This window comes from Protopterus annectens, chromosome 3.part1, assembly GCF_019279795.1.
Source record: "Protopterus annectens isolate FY-2018-M chromosome 3.part1, PAN1.0, whole genome shotgun sequence".
In the NCBI taxonomy this organism is placed as follows: domain Eukaryota; kingdom Metazoa; phylum Chordata; order Ceratodontiformes; family Protopteridae; genus Protopterus; species Protopterus annectens.
This window is the reverse complement of record NC_056732.1, coordinates 1,074,587,015-1,074,603,980: the sequence shown is the minus strand read 5'-3', so window position 1 is coordinate 1,074,603,980 and position 16,966 is coordinate 1,074,587,015. Positions and strand designations below refer to the sequence as shown.

The following is a 16,966-nucleotide window of genomic DNA, read 5'->3' as shown; positions in this document are numbered from 1 at the left end:
ATCTGTAAGACCTTTTCTATTTCTATAACTTACTGTATCTATATGCTTTCCCTTCTACACCCTCCCTCTAGATCACTACATCCCTCCTCTACTACTTTCTTCTTCTGCACCATCTCTTCCTCTGCCCCTTGTACATACATGTTTCTCTCTTATTTATTTATTTTTTAACTCCTGCACTAGTTTCTTCCTCAGATCTGAGGCCCCCTGCACTTACACAATTTCTCCTTCTAGCCACTAATCTAATAATGCCATATTATTTTCAAATGATTACCTATAACCTTAATTCCCTTACTGCATACATCTTGGATTTATTATCATTGTTTTTCCTTTTACACCCTTATTATTATATTTTTGTATATAGCTATGTTTAATTCCATGGAGTACATTATTTTTTTTTCCTTATCCATTGTATTCATGACATTGTTTTGCTCTGTATTATTGTAAACTTGTCTCTACTTGTATGTCTGTTTGGGGCTTTTCCCCTCGGGTCTCCACTGAAAAAGGGTAAATTCTTACCCAGCCGGACCAACCCGGTTAACAAATGCAAAATAAATAGGATAGGCTACACATTGGCACCCTACAGATGAGGATGATCCACCTTACTCTAAAGGCATTCTAATACTCCCTAATGTGCAATTGTCATTCACAAGGTCAACAGGACTATTGTTTGGTACATAACAAATTATGTGTGAGGATTTGGGAATGGGCTATGTCAAAAGGTCAGTCTCTGATAAGCATGTTCCTGAGGAGACCAGTTCTACACTGGACTGATAAAGTCACTGCTTGTTGATGTCTCATCAATGGTTCTGCACTATACCAGTAGCACAGAACCTCTTCTGTCACTAAGGGAGGCCTTGTTGTAGCCTCTTATATATATATTGAGATATATTGATTCCATACATTTGGTCGAATTACACTTAGTCGAAAATGATTCCAGCATTCCACTTTACTGAAAGCTCACTTGGTCGAAGTTCATTTGGTCGAAAATGGAATATAGCCCCTGCCCCACTGCAGTGCAACCCTGGAGTGAGAATATTAAATAAGGGGTGGGGGGGTTGGGGGGCGTAGCCCCCCACATTATGCCAATAGTTTTTACTAAAGATATATATATATATCAATGCATTTCTAATGGATATACCTTCTTATAATAGTGAATACATTAAAATTATGGATGGGGAACAGGAAATTCATCCTTGGTTTGGCACCTGTATCTCTAATGGACACAGGCAGCCTGTAAATGATTCATCTCCTGGGCTCCTGCTTGTAAATGTTTCACCTCCCAAGCCCCGACTTTTATTTTATTTTATTTTATTTTTTATTTTACATTTGTTGACCGGGCTAGTCTAACTGGATACATGTCCATTTTTAGTAGAGGCCCAGGGAGATAAGCTCCTAGATAGGACAATGAAACTGACACAATAACAACTAAGGAAACATGAAACAAACAAAATAAATCCTATTTACAGTACCTATTACAGGTTATCACAGTAAAATTAGCAGTACAGAATACAGGCATGCTAGTACAATCAAGATATTCTAGAGATAGATAGTATAATGGTTAATAAGGAATGACATGCAGTTAATGAGTAGACAGGGTAGGAAGAGCAAAGTATTAAGAGACACAAACTAGTCAGGCTTAGTACAGGGGCATAACCAGTGTGTTTTGAGGAACACTTTCAATTTGTTTTTGAAGCAGGATAGTGAGGGAAGTGTGGAGAGTTCATTGGGGAGGAGATTCCAGGCTTTTCCAACAATATTAGAAAAAAAGGAGTTTCCAGCCTTGTTGTTTGGTTTAGTGGTATGTACTAGAAGTCTCTGAGAAGACCTTAAGGATTTCAGGTTTTTATAGGGAGTAATGAGTGTGGATAGAATAGGAGTTTTGGAAAAGTTTGTAAAGAGTGTTGTGGGCTATAGTTAGTTGATGGAATTTAATCAGATTTTGTAGTTCAAGCCATCCCAGCTGCTTTAAATTAATGCAGTGATGGCTTCTAAATGTGTTGCCTGTAGCAAATCTGGCAATGTTATTGTAGGGCATTTCCAATTTGCTAAGATTATTTTTAGATAGGTTAGTAAAAATAGGTAAGGCATAAATTAGAGAAGAGATTAGATGAGTGTGTGCTATTGTGGTTCTAGCTGAAGGTAGGAGGAAGGATTTTATCCTATAGAGAGAGCCTAGCTTTTTGTTGATAGTTTTTATAGTATTGTTAATATGGATATCAAAGTTCAGATTGTTGTCAATGGTGACACCTAATAGTTTGATGGTTGGTTCAGGAGATATAATAGTTTTATTGGTAGAGTTAACTGAGAAATCCAGAGGGGGGACTTTTAGTAGGAGAGAAAAGGAGGAGTTTAGTTTTTGGGGGATTTAGGAGAAGGCATCTATGTGTGAACCATTGCTCCACTGTGTTAAATACTTGTTGGGTAAGAGAGAGAAGTTCAGAAGAGGAGGGGGCTGAGCATATCAGTGTAGAGTCATCCGCATATTGTATGCATATAGCTTGGGGGATGGCAAGGTGAAGGTCATTAATGAATATGGAAAAAAGTAGTGGTCCTAAGATGGACCCTTGAGAGACACCAAGGTTGATGGGCAGGTGAGTAGAGAGAGACTTGTGCCATAGTACAGCCTGTTGTCTTTTATCAAGGTAGGACTGGAACCAGTTTATAGAGGATGTATCTAGTGACAGGGATTTCAGTATTTTGATGAGAATTTGGTGATTTACCATGTCAAAAGCTTTAGACAGGTCAATAAATAGTGCTGAAGAGAGTTTGTTTAGATTGCGGTTTTTGTTGATACAATCTGTGAAGGAAAGAAGGGCAGTAGTAGTGCTATGTGATGGTCTGAAACCATGTTGACAGTTGGCTAGTAAGTTATTTTGTGTTAGATGGTCAAGTAATTGTCTGTGAATGCATTTCTCCATGATCTTTGCCAAAGGTGAGAGGAGGGCAATGGGGCGGTAGTTGGAGAGTTCAGTGGATTGTTCTCCTTTATGGAGGGGGATAATATGGGAAATTTTCCATAAACTGGGGATATAACTTTCGGTAATAGCTCTATTGATCAGGATAGAAATGGGTTAAGCAATAGCTTTGGCAGATTGTTGTAGGAATTCTGCAGGTAGTTGGTCTGCTGAGGGTGAGCATGGTTTCAGTTTCTGTAGAAGGGTTAGAATATATGTTGTTGGGACAGGTTGAAAAGGAAAAGTAGGGGGTGGGGTTGATTCATAGGAAGGTAGAGTGAAGTTGTTTGGTGATAGTTGACTAGCTAGTGTTTGTATAGCATCAGTAAAAAAGGTATTAAAAGCATTAGCTGTATTCATTGTTTTTTTTGTGTTCAGTGTTTTGAGGGTTTGGAGTAGTGGATTGCCCTGGATGGAGTAGTTGGTTAATACTAGACCAAAATTTCTGCAGCTTGTTTTAGCTTGTTGGGATTGTAGGTAGTAGTTTCTTTTGTCAGATATTATAGCTTTCTTAGTTTCATTTCTTAGTTGTCTAAATGTTATTTGGTCTATAGGGTTTCTTTTTTCCTCCATTTTGTCCAAAGTTTGTTTCTAAGATTTATTTTATGTTTGGTTTCTTTTGAGAGCCATGGAGCATGTTTGGTTTTAATTCTAATTAGTCTGGTTGGGGCATGGTGGTACCAGACCTTGTCAGAGATTTGAGATGCATGGCTAAGCTTAAAAAAGCCCTTGTGGTCGTTAGCCTGGTACACATTTGTGAACCTATGAACATATATATATATCATGGCTGATATATAAAAGTATGTAGAACATTTTGAAAAGTGAAGTCACAAGATTGGAGGAATGCTCTAAAACACGTTACTTAAATTCAGTTCAAAAATGCAAAATAATGTGTTTGGAGAAACTGTAACTTATGAATAAAGTGGCTAGCTGATGAGGAAGGAGAAGTATTAACAAAGAACCTGCAAGTAGCTATATCATGTGGTCCCAAAGTAGGCAAAGAGATGGAAAAGGATAGTGGGATACTGGGTTGCACAGGAAGAGGTATCAGCAGTAAGTAGCAAGAATCAAGAAGCTGTTGTCCCTCTTTGTACATAGGTCAACACATTTCATGTTTACAGGAATATAGAAGGCAGAGGCAGTTCAGACAAAGGTACAGTGAGACATAGTCTTCACAGTAAGCCATACAGTTAGAGATTGCCTGCTGCATCAAAAAAGTTAAGCATGCATAAACATACATGTAGTATGAAACCTGATTTTCTTTTTCCAGTTAAGTTATATGAGAGATTTAGGATATACTGACTAGCTCATTGTTTGAACTGTTTAAGACTTTACTTGTGAGTGGTGGGGCTCCAGATGACTGGAAAGTGCCATATGTTATTCCATACCATAAAGGGGGAAGTTACGATTTGGTACAGAGGTAAAGACCTCTAAGTCTTTTCTCTATTTGAAGAATTTGCTTTGACCTTAGAATTATCTAGTGTCTTAGTTTTAGCACTTGAATTTGCTTCTTTGTGCCCAGCACTTGTTCAGAACTTGTAAGCACTAAATAACCTACAAATTACTACAGCACTCAACCTTCCTCATTACCCAGAGGAAAACAGTTTTGTACTTACTTTCCTCACTTGCTTAGAGGAAAACAGCTCTTGTACTTAATTTCCTCACTTGTCTAGAGGAAAGAGTTTTTTATTCAGGCATGTTCAAGGGTCAGCTCCCAGTGTTCTCTCCTGTCTGTCTGATGAATCTGGGCATCTTGGGGCAATGTAGCAATTGCCTCATGTACACAGACAACCCTCTCCTCCTACCACCCAACATTATAACCTGTGAGAGATGCACTTATCTAGCCAAACTGGAGGTAAAGCTCTCTCCAACCAAGACTGAACTTGAAAGTCAAGAGGAGAAGGTAAACACTTGCACCACACCACACTCATCACATAGTCCCACTAAACTAACACCACCAAAATCCACACATAGAAACACAAAAACATTCACAGAGGCTCTCAGTAATAATCTGCCCAAGCAACAGAGACCTTCAAAGCAGAAAGGCAAGCAACCTCCACCCCCACCACAACCCAAGTGATACATAGCCCACAGACTCAGTGTACCACTCAACCACAGCCCATAAGGCATAAACAACCTATCCGCCACATAACCCATGTACTCAGATCACTCCACAACAAGTACAAATATGACTCTGTCATTGTCCATGTTGGTGTGAATGACCTGAGATGTACCTCCCTGGACTACATGAAAAGAGACATGGAAGAGCTCTCCGATCTTGTAGCCCAGGCAGGTATGACCCTAACCCTTAGTAGCATCCTGCCATCGCCCAGAATGATACCGCATTACAAGGACAAAATGATTGACTTTGACAGTTGGCTAAGCTTCTGGTGTCATTCTAAGGGGATCCAGTATCTGTCTGCCTGGGACAACATGGTCGACAGACCACGATGCTTTGCCAGAGATGGCCTGCACCTGTCACCCCTGGGATTCCGGATACTGGCTAAGGCTCTTGCCGCCCCTATAGTACCTTTTTTAGGCAAGGTTCAAATGACAAATTCACCACCATAACAGGTACAAGCAAGCAAAAACTGAGGGTAATTCTACTCAATGCTAGAAGTCTAAACCTCAAAATGCACTTTCTCGAGGCACTCCTTAAAATGGAGAACATCGATATCTGTGCAGTGACTGAGACCTGGTTCAAGGCACCAGAGAGCACCCCTGCATTACCAGGCTATAACTCATACCACACCTTTCGGCCATCTAACCTGGACCGGAACACCAAAGGTGGAGGTGTGTCCATATTCAGGATATCCACACCTCCAGGCTAGTTGCTCAGCATAATGCATCCGAGATTATCCAAGTGCAACTAACTGGACAAAACTGCAATCCAAATTGTAGTTTGCTACAGATCTCCCACAGTGCCCCAGGATTCCCACTCATCTTTTCTCGATATACTGGAAAATATCAGGGTTCAACCAAACACCCTAATAATGGGGGATTTCAACTATCCCACCCTCAACTGGGAAAACTACTCATGTTCCAACTCCTTCACTCAACGCTTTCTGGAATTCATAAATTCCAGTGCCGTGGATCAACTTATCCACACCCCCATCAGGAGCAACAGTATCCTAGACCTATTCATCACCAACATGAGTGACCAGTGTTCCACACCTGAAGTCAACTCCTCGTTGGTCAGATCTGACCATAAGCTAATCACCCTAGATATCTGCATCCCACCCCCCAATAAGGAAACCACTGTAAAAATTTTCTCCAAAGCCAACTTTATGCTTCTTAAGACTGAAGTGACGAACTTCATGACACCCATGCAGATGGACAATACAGTTACAACTGCTGAATCCTACAGAGATGCACTTACACAAATGCATGGATCATACTATCCCCAACAGAACCAAGATGCTATCCTCCAAAAAAAGGAAGCCAATCCAGCAGTCCCCTGCCATAAACAAACTCTACAACCGAAGGAAGAAACTGTTGCAAAAGAGAGTAAAATCCCATGAGTGGAGGAGCTCTCTGGTCAGCCTCAGTAAGAATCTGAGATCCCTCATAATATCCTCCAAAGCTAGCTATGAAAACAAAATTGCCACTGATTCTAAGGACAACCACAAAGCATTCCATAGCTATGTCAAGAATCTCAGTGGCAACACCCAGATCTGCTCTGAGTTACAGCACAATGGTACGAAAATTACAGAACCAACTGATATTGCCAACATCCTGGCGGATAGGTTCAGTGCTAACCTTACCCCCTTCTCACCCCCTAAACGGCCCATATCTATACTGGAAGAATGCAGAGTCCCAGTAATCACAACTACGCAGGTAAAAACTGCACTCTCTAAAGCCAAAAACACAGCATCCATGGGACCGGGCAAACATACTAGGCTGCGTTTTACATGAACTTCAGAATGAACTGGCTCCCCACTTAAGCACCATGTTCAGTCATAGCCTCACATCAGGCTTTGTGCCCACTGAATGTCGCACAGCAACAGTTATCCCACTCCACAAAGGGGGAGCCACCACGGACCCCAGGAACTATCACCCTATTAGCCTGATGAGTCTGGTCTGCAAGGCCATGGAACGTGTCATCATAGAACTCATAAACAAAGACACTGGTAACGTCCAAACTCTGAACCCCACCCAGTTTGCGATTGTGAAAGGCAGATCATGCCTACTGAACCTGATTGACCTTTATGAAGCAGTCACCAAAGCCATAAACGAGGGTAAGGTGATTCACACTGCCTATCTTGACCTCATCAAGGCTTTTGACACCATCCCCCATTCTGGAATTATAGATAAACTCACTAAACTAAGTATAAATCCCTACGTCACAAGATGGGTTGCCAACTGGCTCACTGACAGAACCCACTCTGTAAAAGTTGCAGACTCCAAATCTGACTTCAAACCAGTGACAAGTGGAGTACCACAAGATTCAGTCCTGGGTCCTCTCCTGTTTGGTATCTACTTCTCTGAAGTACAGGCTAACGCAGAAGGTCTCTGGCTAATGAAGTTCGCAGATTACTGCAAACTAGGAGCCATAGTCAAGTCCCCAAGTGATGTGGACATCCTACAGAAGGGCCTCACTGAGACAGATGCCTGGTGTCAGAGCCATGGCCTCAAGCTCAATGCCAAAAAGTGCATTGTCATCCCCTTTGATTAAAGCTCTGTACCCATGAACTACCACATAGGCAGCAGTCTACTTAAAGCTGAATGCGTGATAAGAGACCTTGGGACCCAGGTGGACAGTAGTCTCTCCTTTGATAATCACATCACCACAGTAGTCAGGAAATCCTTCTACGTGGCACACCTCATCATGAAAGGGTTCCCATACAGGAAAAAAGAGGTCATTGTTCCCCTCTACTCTATACTCATTAGACCCATTATAGAGTACAATGCCCCTTTTGGAATGTACCTCACAAGAAATCTGCAACAACTGGAAAGGCCACAGAAGTATCTCACAAAGAGGATTAGCAGCCTCAAACAGATACCCTATGCTGACCGTCTCAGAAAAACTCCAGCTTTACTCCATAGCATATCACCTACTCCAAGGTGATCTCTGCCTAACACACAAAGCTATGTTAAACCCAGAGCTGTTGGACATGCTGCACCTAAAGAAATCTCAATCCCTCCAAGCTACACGCTCTAGGGACCTAAACCTTGTCACCACAATAAAAAGAACATGCCGGAGGGATAGATTCCTGTCCCAGAGACTTCCCATACTCTGGAACAAGCTACCCATCTGTGTCAAGCAGAGTTCCTCATTAGCACTCTTCAAGAAAAATCTTGATGAGTGGATGGGAAATAGAAGATTCACCCCGGGAATCACTTCTGTGGCTCTGCTCGACAGGGGCACAGGAAAATAACTTTCTTGGGTGGCGAAAGCCAGGGAACCTTGTTGGCTAGGCTTACTTAGGCCCTTGGGCCGATAGCCTAGTACCTACCTATGAACAGCATGTTGTAAATCTTTTGAAGAAAGAAATACAAAATTGTTGGACAACAGCCATCATGGGTTGTAGAGAGTAGAACAACCCTCTTTAAGTATATTTAACTTCTGTGAAATAGTTAATGTAGTGCTTGATAATAACTTATCAGTGTTTACCTGTTTGGTTATGGATAATGCTTTTGGCATTCTGTGTCACCAGAGAATTATTTATAGATTGAATGAATATCTCTCTCTCTCTATATATATGTATATACATATATATATATATATATATATATATATATATATATATATATATATATATATATATATATATGGGTCTACTTCGTTAGAACGAAAGACCACAACACCGAGACCAGAAGGACGAAACCCCAGAACACCAAAAAGTGCGAAATTCAAAATCCCGATATTACGGGATTTTGATTTAGCGCTTTTGGTGTTCCTCTGTAGGTAAGTATGCATGTACAAGTGTATTTGTAAGGGGTATTGCTGTGTGTAAGTGTGTGTTGTGACTGTGGTGTGTATGTTTGTGAGGGACTGAAATGTGTGGGTGTGAGTTTGCCTTGTGTGTCTGTGCGATCTCGGAGTTAGAATATTAAAGTAGGGGGGTGTGGGGGTGCAGGGGGGCTTGGCCCCCCTGCCTATCTCTAGTGTAGGGTTGTGTGTTTGGTAGTTTGAGGCAGTTGTGTGTATCTTTGTGTGTGTTTTGCAGTTACGCGGTTTTCGATGTTCCGGGGTTTCGTCCTTCTGGTTTTGGTATTGTGGTCTTTCGTTCTAACAAAGTAGACCCATATATATATATATATGTATGTATATATATATATGGATCTAGGACGTTTGCTCGAGTGAGCAAACGTCTGAATCCATAATAAACTAACACACTTTAACGAAAGTGCTTTTATCGAAAAAGCGCTTTCGTTAAAGCGTGTTACAAAAAAAAATAAATAAAACACTACATTTACATTTTAGTTGTGCCCCCCACATACCCCTACTTTAATATTCTCCCTCAGAGACCACACTACAGTGGGGAAAAGGGAAATTTCCCTTACCCGCACCGTAGTACAGCCTCGACAACAAGCATACTTACGTGAAAATGCTTCTTCGGTGAAAAGCACTTTCGCGTAAGTATGCCCGGCCGTTTGGGTTTCAGTCGTTTGCTCACTCGAGCAAACGTCCTAGATCCATATATATATATATATATATATATATATATATATATATATGCGTGTGTGTGTATATATATATATATATATATATATATATATATATATATATATATATACGTGTGTGTGTATATATATATATATATATATATATATATATATATATATATATATATATGTATGTGTGTGTGTGTGTGTGTATATACATACACACACACACACCATACCTCTCAACCTCTCAATCCAGGCAAATCCATAAATAAAAGTAAGACAAAGATCCAAAAATAGGGACAGTTTTTAAATATTGCTCTTACATACATAAAAAGTTGATAGAATAACATGCTTTGCATTAGCATGAGTTTTCTGAAGGGTATGAAGTCTGAAACTCAAATGGTTGTCATTATTTTCTAGCTTCAGACTTTAATGCTTTACCACTAATTTGCCAGAAAACCACAATTTTATGAAAAACGGGTACAAAATATGAGGCAAAAATCTGGACATTCTTTGAGAATATGTACAGTTGAGAGGTATGATGCACACACACATCTATATATAAAGTTAATGTATATATCATTATATGGATAAATATTTGGTTAGGAAGGAGGAAACAAACAGTGTTGGTCTTAGGGGAACCCTATGACTGTCAATTGTTGAATGTGAGTGTTCCTCATGGTTTGTTCTTGTGGTCAGTTTTACTTGATTTTTTTGATTTATTCTTTTCTAATGTTCAGATGTTAGATTTCCAAGTATGTGGATGACTGTAAACGGTGCATGTTTTTGTATCTCCTTATTTAAATGAAATCACATCTCTCTATACAGAATTAGTTCATGGGCAAAACAACTTGGTTTAAAATTCATTGTAAATAAATTTAAGATGTGACTTATACTTATGACTTTTGGCTGTATAAGGATTGAATGCTCAGGTCAGGCAATGATTTGTTTATGACCAACTTAAGAGAAATATGAATAATGCATTGCTGTTTAAGAGGTAATGCTTTAGTAGTTCAGTTCAGAACATTGAGACTTAGGGGATTATTGTTTAGATCAGTGAATACTAGGGATCCAGTAATATCAAACTTAAGTCTATTATTCAACTAGTTTTGAGATATAACTCATCATTATGTGCATATACCGTGACTGAGGTAAACGTGCTTGAGGTGGTATAGAGATGGTTTGCCAAATACTATCATTCGTGGGGTTTCATTATTTGGATAGGCTGTACCAACTTGGTCTCTTTAGTATCAGCTTTAGGTTAGTTAGTGGTATATTACGCCAGGCATATCAGGCATTTAGAGAGGTATCATTGCAAGCAATGTTAGGTTTGGAATTGCATAAATTTGAGAAGACACTTATTTAGTGGCACTGCACCGTACTGCTGTTCTTGCAACAACACTAGGGAAAGGTACAATTTTGTTTTATAGAATCACTTAAGATTATGTAATAATTTACCAGTTCAACTTTGTTTCAGCAAATTTAAGCCACTTTACAGCAATTAGGAATGGAAAATGCATTCATAAATTAAAGAACTCTGTGTTCCTAGAAATTCTTCAGGTCTAAACACAAGATAATTTGAACTTATGATAGGAGATAAGAGGAGAGTATGAGATTGAAACTTTAAGTACCCTAATGGAATTCAAGAGGTTCAAGTAAGTGGGAGGTATACTAAGGAGAGAGAAAGAAAATGAGAGAGAGAGAGAGAGAGAGAGAGAGAGAGAGACACACACACAGAGAGAGAGAGAGAGAGACAGAGACAGAGACAGAGAGAGATAGAGAGAGAGAGAGGAGATGAATGAGATCAGAAAGGCATACTGAAGATACAAGGTTGATAGTTTAGGAGACGTATCAAGACATATATTTTCACAGAAAGAGTTTGGCAAGGTTGGCATAGCCTTCCTTTGAAGAGGTTGTAAGATCAGAAAAGGTGACAGAATTTGAGAATTTATGAGGTAGACAGAAAGCAGTTCTTCAGAGAGGTAGAACGTAAAGTGCTGGTCAAGTTAGATCTGAAGTTTATCTAATACAGGTATACAGGGAAATGGGCAGACTGCTTTGTTCAGCCCTGTCTTCTCTGCCTTCAAACTCCACATCTGTCTGTTTAGGTTTCTCTGTATCACATGGCATTGATTCAGTTAATGTGATTTCTAATTATGCAAAAAAATGTGTGTGTATGCGTGTTTTAGATTAAAGCATATGGTAAAGAGAAAACAAGCTAACAGTCTTTCTCCATATACTATCTGATGGCACAGATATATATGTGAACCTACTTAAAGATGCACAGTGTCTGACCATGTGCTCTGGGATTTAAACTCTGATTTCTGCTTGTACACCCTCAGCTTGAACTGTTATACTGTGCAGCTTCTTCATGCATGTTCACAAAACAAATAAGTTACTGCAGGATTATGTAACCGATGGAAAACACACAGAATTAGGAGGAATGTGATGTGATGCAGATTTTCTATAATGTGCTGTGCTTTGGATATTTTATTAAGGTTACTGCAGAGGAACTGAATGTGGAGAACAACGTGAAGCAGGTTTGTTTTCAACTGAAAGTGAACGTTGTAACATTTTGGGGATCAACACTGTATCACCGTGATGACCTTCCTTTCAGGCATATATCCAGGTGGGTTCTCCTTTATTTGCCAGTTATCGTTCAGTGGCTAATGGAAGATAAAAGCTCCTGTTGTGTCACCATATGACACTCTTTTAGTAATACCACAGACAGTCTGGAAAGCTAGTAGTCTTAGATATGTTACAAAGTGACTATTAGGTTTGTTTTATTCTAAGAAGAGGAAATGATTTCAAGTCTTATGTGACACAGAAGAAATTAATGTTGTATGCTGTGCAGTCTGTCATTAGTTTTCTTGATCCAATTTTTCTGTCGCTTGCTTCCTATTCTTAATCACTGACCTTACCAGAGCACCATTTTCTCATGTGTTTTCCTCTAATTTTGCTGAACACCTTTATTGAATTATCACTTGTAACATAGGCAAACTTACATTTATATAAAAGTAATCAAACCATATTAACAAGTTCACATTTACAGACAGCACAGAATATATAAACATATATGTGCTGTATAATCTTGGCAACATTTCATAAATTATTCAGTTCCTGCCTACTCTTAAACTTCATTCCTTCTGCAAAACATTTTTCTGCATGTTTTGTTCCCACAATTTCCATTTTCTTTCTATGTAATTTGCTCCTACCGTTTTCTAAAGGTCCCACTTCCTGTTCTTTTATCTCAGTGACAAAGTTCACTACTTCAAGTATAGTTGGTTTAAATTTTGATACCCCTTTTCTAGTAATTGCTTTTTTGGCAGCCACCAGGTTTAAACTCAACAAAGCTTTACTATGTCTAGGCAAGTTAGATCCTGTATTCCAGTTTAAAAAAATAATTTCCTTAGTTACACTCATTTGCTCACCCAGTATTCCTGACAGAGTACTCTAGAGGGAATTTTTTTAAGTCAGCCACCTCATTACACTCCCAAAACATATGTTCCAAGTTGCCTCATTCTTCCCCATCACACCTCCAACATTTGCCATCTACCTGAGAAAAATATTTTTGGAGTCTGCTTGGGGAATAAACGTATCTATGCAAGTACTTCTGGCCAAAAATCCTAAATCTTCTAGATGTTGTTTCATGTTTGGGAGCTATACATATGTCCTCCCATTGTTTATTTATGAATTGCATATCTAATCTCTCTTCCCAGTCTTTTTCAGACCTCTCATGATTGATTCCTATAGTTGTCATGCAATATTTTATATTCCCTGCTGATTATACTTTTTTAAAAGCAGCTCTCTTCTAGAGTCATTTAAAAACTCAGCCAGTGCAGATCTTTCATTTAGGGTCCCCCTGTCCCTTTCTCTTTGTGTATATTCTGGTATCAGTCCCTGATAAGGAAAGTAATTACTAGCCAATAATCCAAATGTCTACTTGGCTTCTTCTCATTCTGTTACCTATTCCTTCTGTTAATTATTTATTCCCAGTACCTTTGTTCCTTTGCCTGCTTCCTCCAGTAAATTTCAAACCTCTCTTGTCTTTTCTCTTTACCCTTTATTCCAGTCATCCCTATCAGCAGAATCTCCTTTCTTCATTTTCATGTTGGCTTAGTTCTTAGTACATTTTCTGCTACTTTATGAATATAATATTCTGTATGTCTGTTGTTATTCTCCTTAAGAATCTGCATCCAAAATCCCACTGTTTCCTTATTTCTTGAATTACAGCCCCCCCCCCCCCATTATCATTCCTTTCCATTTTGAATTGTAGCTTTCTGCTTGTGTTATGTATAAGAGCCTTAACTGTGTAGTTCTGAAATACCTCTTCAAATCAGGTAATCGTAAACCACCTTGTTCTGTTAGGAAGATCAAGTTACCCCCCTTGACTCTTGCCCTCTTCCCATCTCAGATAAAATCCTTCAACTCTTTAATTACTGTCCACAACTTCTCTGGTTGATAAAAATATACCTGACCTGTGTATAAAACTAAAGGGACTAAGAACATTTTTACTGCTTGTGTCTTGTTATGCATATCCATGGGCAAGAGCTTTCAGTTTTTCACTTTCTATATTATCTTTTGTTTAATTTCTTTCCACATATCCTTAGCTGCCATAATCAAATCATTTTTAACCCATACTCCAAAATGCCTCATTTTATCATGTCCCCATAAATATGGGTATTGCTGGACCAATTCATACTTGAGTACACAGTTTATAGCTATAGCCTTTGTTTTACCTTCATTAATTTTATATTCCAAAAAAAATGCAGCTGTCTCAGAATATTCCATAACAGTGAGATATCCTTTTCTGTTTCCATCATGTATAAAATAATATCATCTGCAAATAATGCCAACTTTTCTTGAACACAGCACCAATTATTTCCTTGTATTTTTGAGTCCCTTATTTTCTTTGCCAGTGGTTCTAAATATAACACAAATTACAAAGAGGAAAGAGGATATCCCTGCCTTCAGATGCAATGTACTACAAAGGAACCCTCCCACTTTGATTTTTGCCTCCAGTCCCTCATATATCCTTCTAAATAATCTTGTTATTGTATCAGGAAATGCAAATGCTTCCATTGCCCTACTCATAAAATCCCAGCTTATTCTGTCAAATGCTTTCTCTGCATCAAGACCTACCAGTAACAGCCGTATTTTCTTACATTCTGCTTCCCTCTGGATCATCATTGTTCTATAAAGCCTCCCCATCCACAAAACCACACTGGTCCATACCTATCAATTTTGGCATCACATTTGAGATTCTTTTAGCCATTATAGACATAACCACTTTATAATCATGGTTTAGAATTGAGATGGGCCTATATGAACCCGGATCAGATGGGTCTGTACTGTCTGTACGTATTACAGCCACCTCCTTTTAAAATACTGTTAAAAAAACTTTATAACTTTCTTCCCTCCTAACTTCCAAACTTCCATCAGACTACCTGGGGACTTTCCTGTAGATTGGTTATACATCATCACTTTTATCTCATCTCCTCCTGCCTTAACTCTTAGCTGTTGAGCTTCATCTGCCTTCTAACATTAGCATGTTTAAGTTTTCCATAAATATTTCCATTAGTGCTTTTTCATGATTTTCCCACTTCTCTGCTTATACAAATTTTCATAATATTTCTTAAATATTTCTAATACCTCTACAGGATCGATGGCTATTTTTATTGTTATAGAATCATAGGCTAATGGCCCTAAGGCCCTTACAAGCCTGGCCAAGTCCAACCCTTGTTCCCAAGAGTGTCTGTTATATGCCTTCTAAAACTGGCAACAACATCTTCTACTTTATGTTGCCTAAGTTGTTGTGCCAGAAGTTTTTGTGATCTGAAGTTATTATCAAAAAAACAGTTGCTTAACAGCAGTCTTTCTAAATTCAGGCATATTATGCAGGTGCTCCCTTATTTTCTTTTAGCACTCTGCAATTGTGCCTCTTCTTTTCCTGTGTGATTCCCCTTATTTTATAATACTTTAAGCTCTGTTAGCCCTTCTAAATAATTCTTATTACTTCTTAACTAGATCGCTCTATCTTTTATTTCTACTCTATTTTTAAACTCCACTTTCATTTTATCCCACTTACTAGTAATAACTTCTGGAGTACTTTCTATCTTCTCAGTAACAATGCATGAATCTATGAATTCTCTCCAAGTTCTTACTACTGAATTCATGTCTTTCATACCAAATATTTTTTATAAATTTCTTCAGAAATCTACCCTCTTTTGTTATATTTTTCCTTCTATGCCCCCTAGATACATCCTCATTGTTACAAATCAAATTCCAGTCTCGACCTATAAGTAATATTCCCCGCTAAAAGCTGATTATTTCTTCCAAAATTGTTAAGCTCCAAAATAGCAGTTTTAGGTGGCATACAAACATGTCAGTGTAATCCTCACCCCTTGCCCCTTCCTACTACAAATCTGCCATTGTTAACCTTATTTCCCTCGTCTGTCAGTACTGGAGCTCCTCTGGCTATTACTATAAGTACTCCTCTTTTCCTTTGTCCCTAATATTCTGCAGAACAAATCCACATGCTCATTTCTTTCCAAATGTGTCTCATGTAGCATTGCTATTTGTACTCTGCATGTCTAAATATAATTAAATATTCTTTCCTTTTGTGTATACCTGTGAGACCATTGATATTCCAAGATAATATGGAAAGAGTTGCCATTATAGTAAGAAGTCAGTATTACCGCCTATTATATACGGCAGCTTGTTTTTAAATATCTAATTCCATCTTTTGTGATACATATACCCATTAATGTTTGGCAGGTTAATCCTTTATATAGTTTTTTCTTATCATCAACATTGGAACCTATTTCACATTTTACAAGACTTTTTGTTTCAATAAAAATCATCAAACAAGAAACCAAACACAGAGAAAAACACCCCATAACATATTACAAACACACATAACTATGGCCTCTTTAAATAATGAAACTTAACCCTCCTAATAGGAAAATACAGTTGTGTAGAATCTTACCATAATTGTAGATGTCCTTGCCTTCACTGCTGCAATATTCTTAACATATGGAGATTCCCTCCTGTGGAAGCCCGACATTCAGCCAGTCTACCAAAGACTGCTGTTGCTTTAAAGGTATGCCGAACATCATCCAAATGCTCCTTGCATAGTGTAGGGCATAAAGGTGATGTTCAGGCCTTCCATAGTCAGAGCTGATTGCCCTAGTAGGAACACCAGTCCAAGGAACCCAAGAGGTTATCTGTACATCCAGGAAGGCAGAGAACTAGGGGGGAGGAGGGAGGGAGGGAGCGAATACTGCAGCAGTGAAGACAAGGACATCTGTCATTATGGTAAGATTCTACACAACTGCACTATGTCCTTACATTCACTGCTGCAATATTCTTAACATATGGGAGAGTGCCAAAGCTCAAGA

At 38.8% G+C, this 16,966-nt stretch overlaps 1 protein-coding gene across 1 annotated transcript in view; it reads left to right on the top strand.

Annotated features, from left to right (window-relative positions):
* LOC122798356 (cryptochrome DASH-like) overlaps positions 1-16,966 on the top strand; it is an 807,604-nt gene that overhangs the window by 279,565 nt on the left and 511,073 nt on the right. Inside the window, exon 4 of the mRNA XM_044067208.1 lies at positions 12,065-12,195. Within this exon, the coding sequence (XP_043923143.1) occupies positions 12,065-12,195 (131 nt within the window). The remainder of the gene's footprint in view (positions 1-12,064; positions 12,196-16,966) is intronic.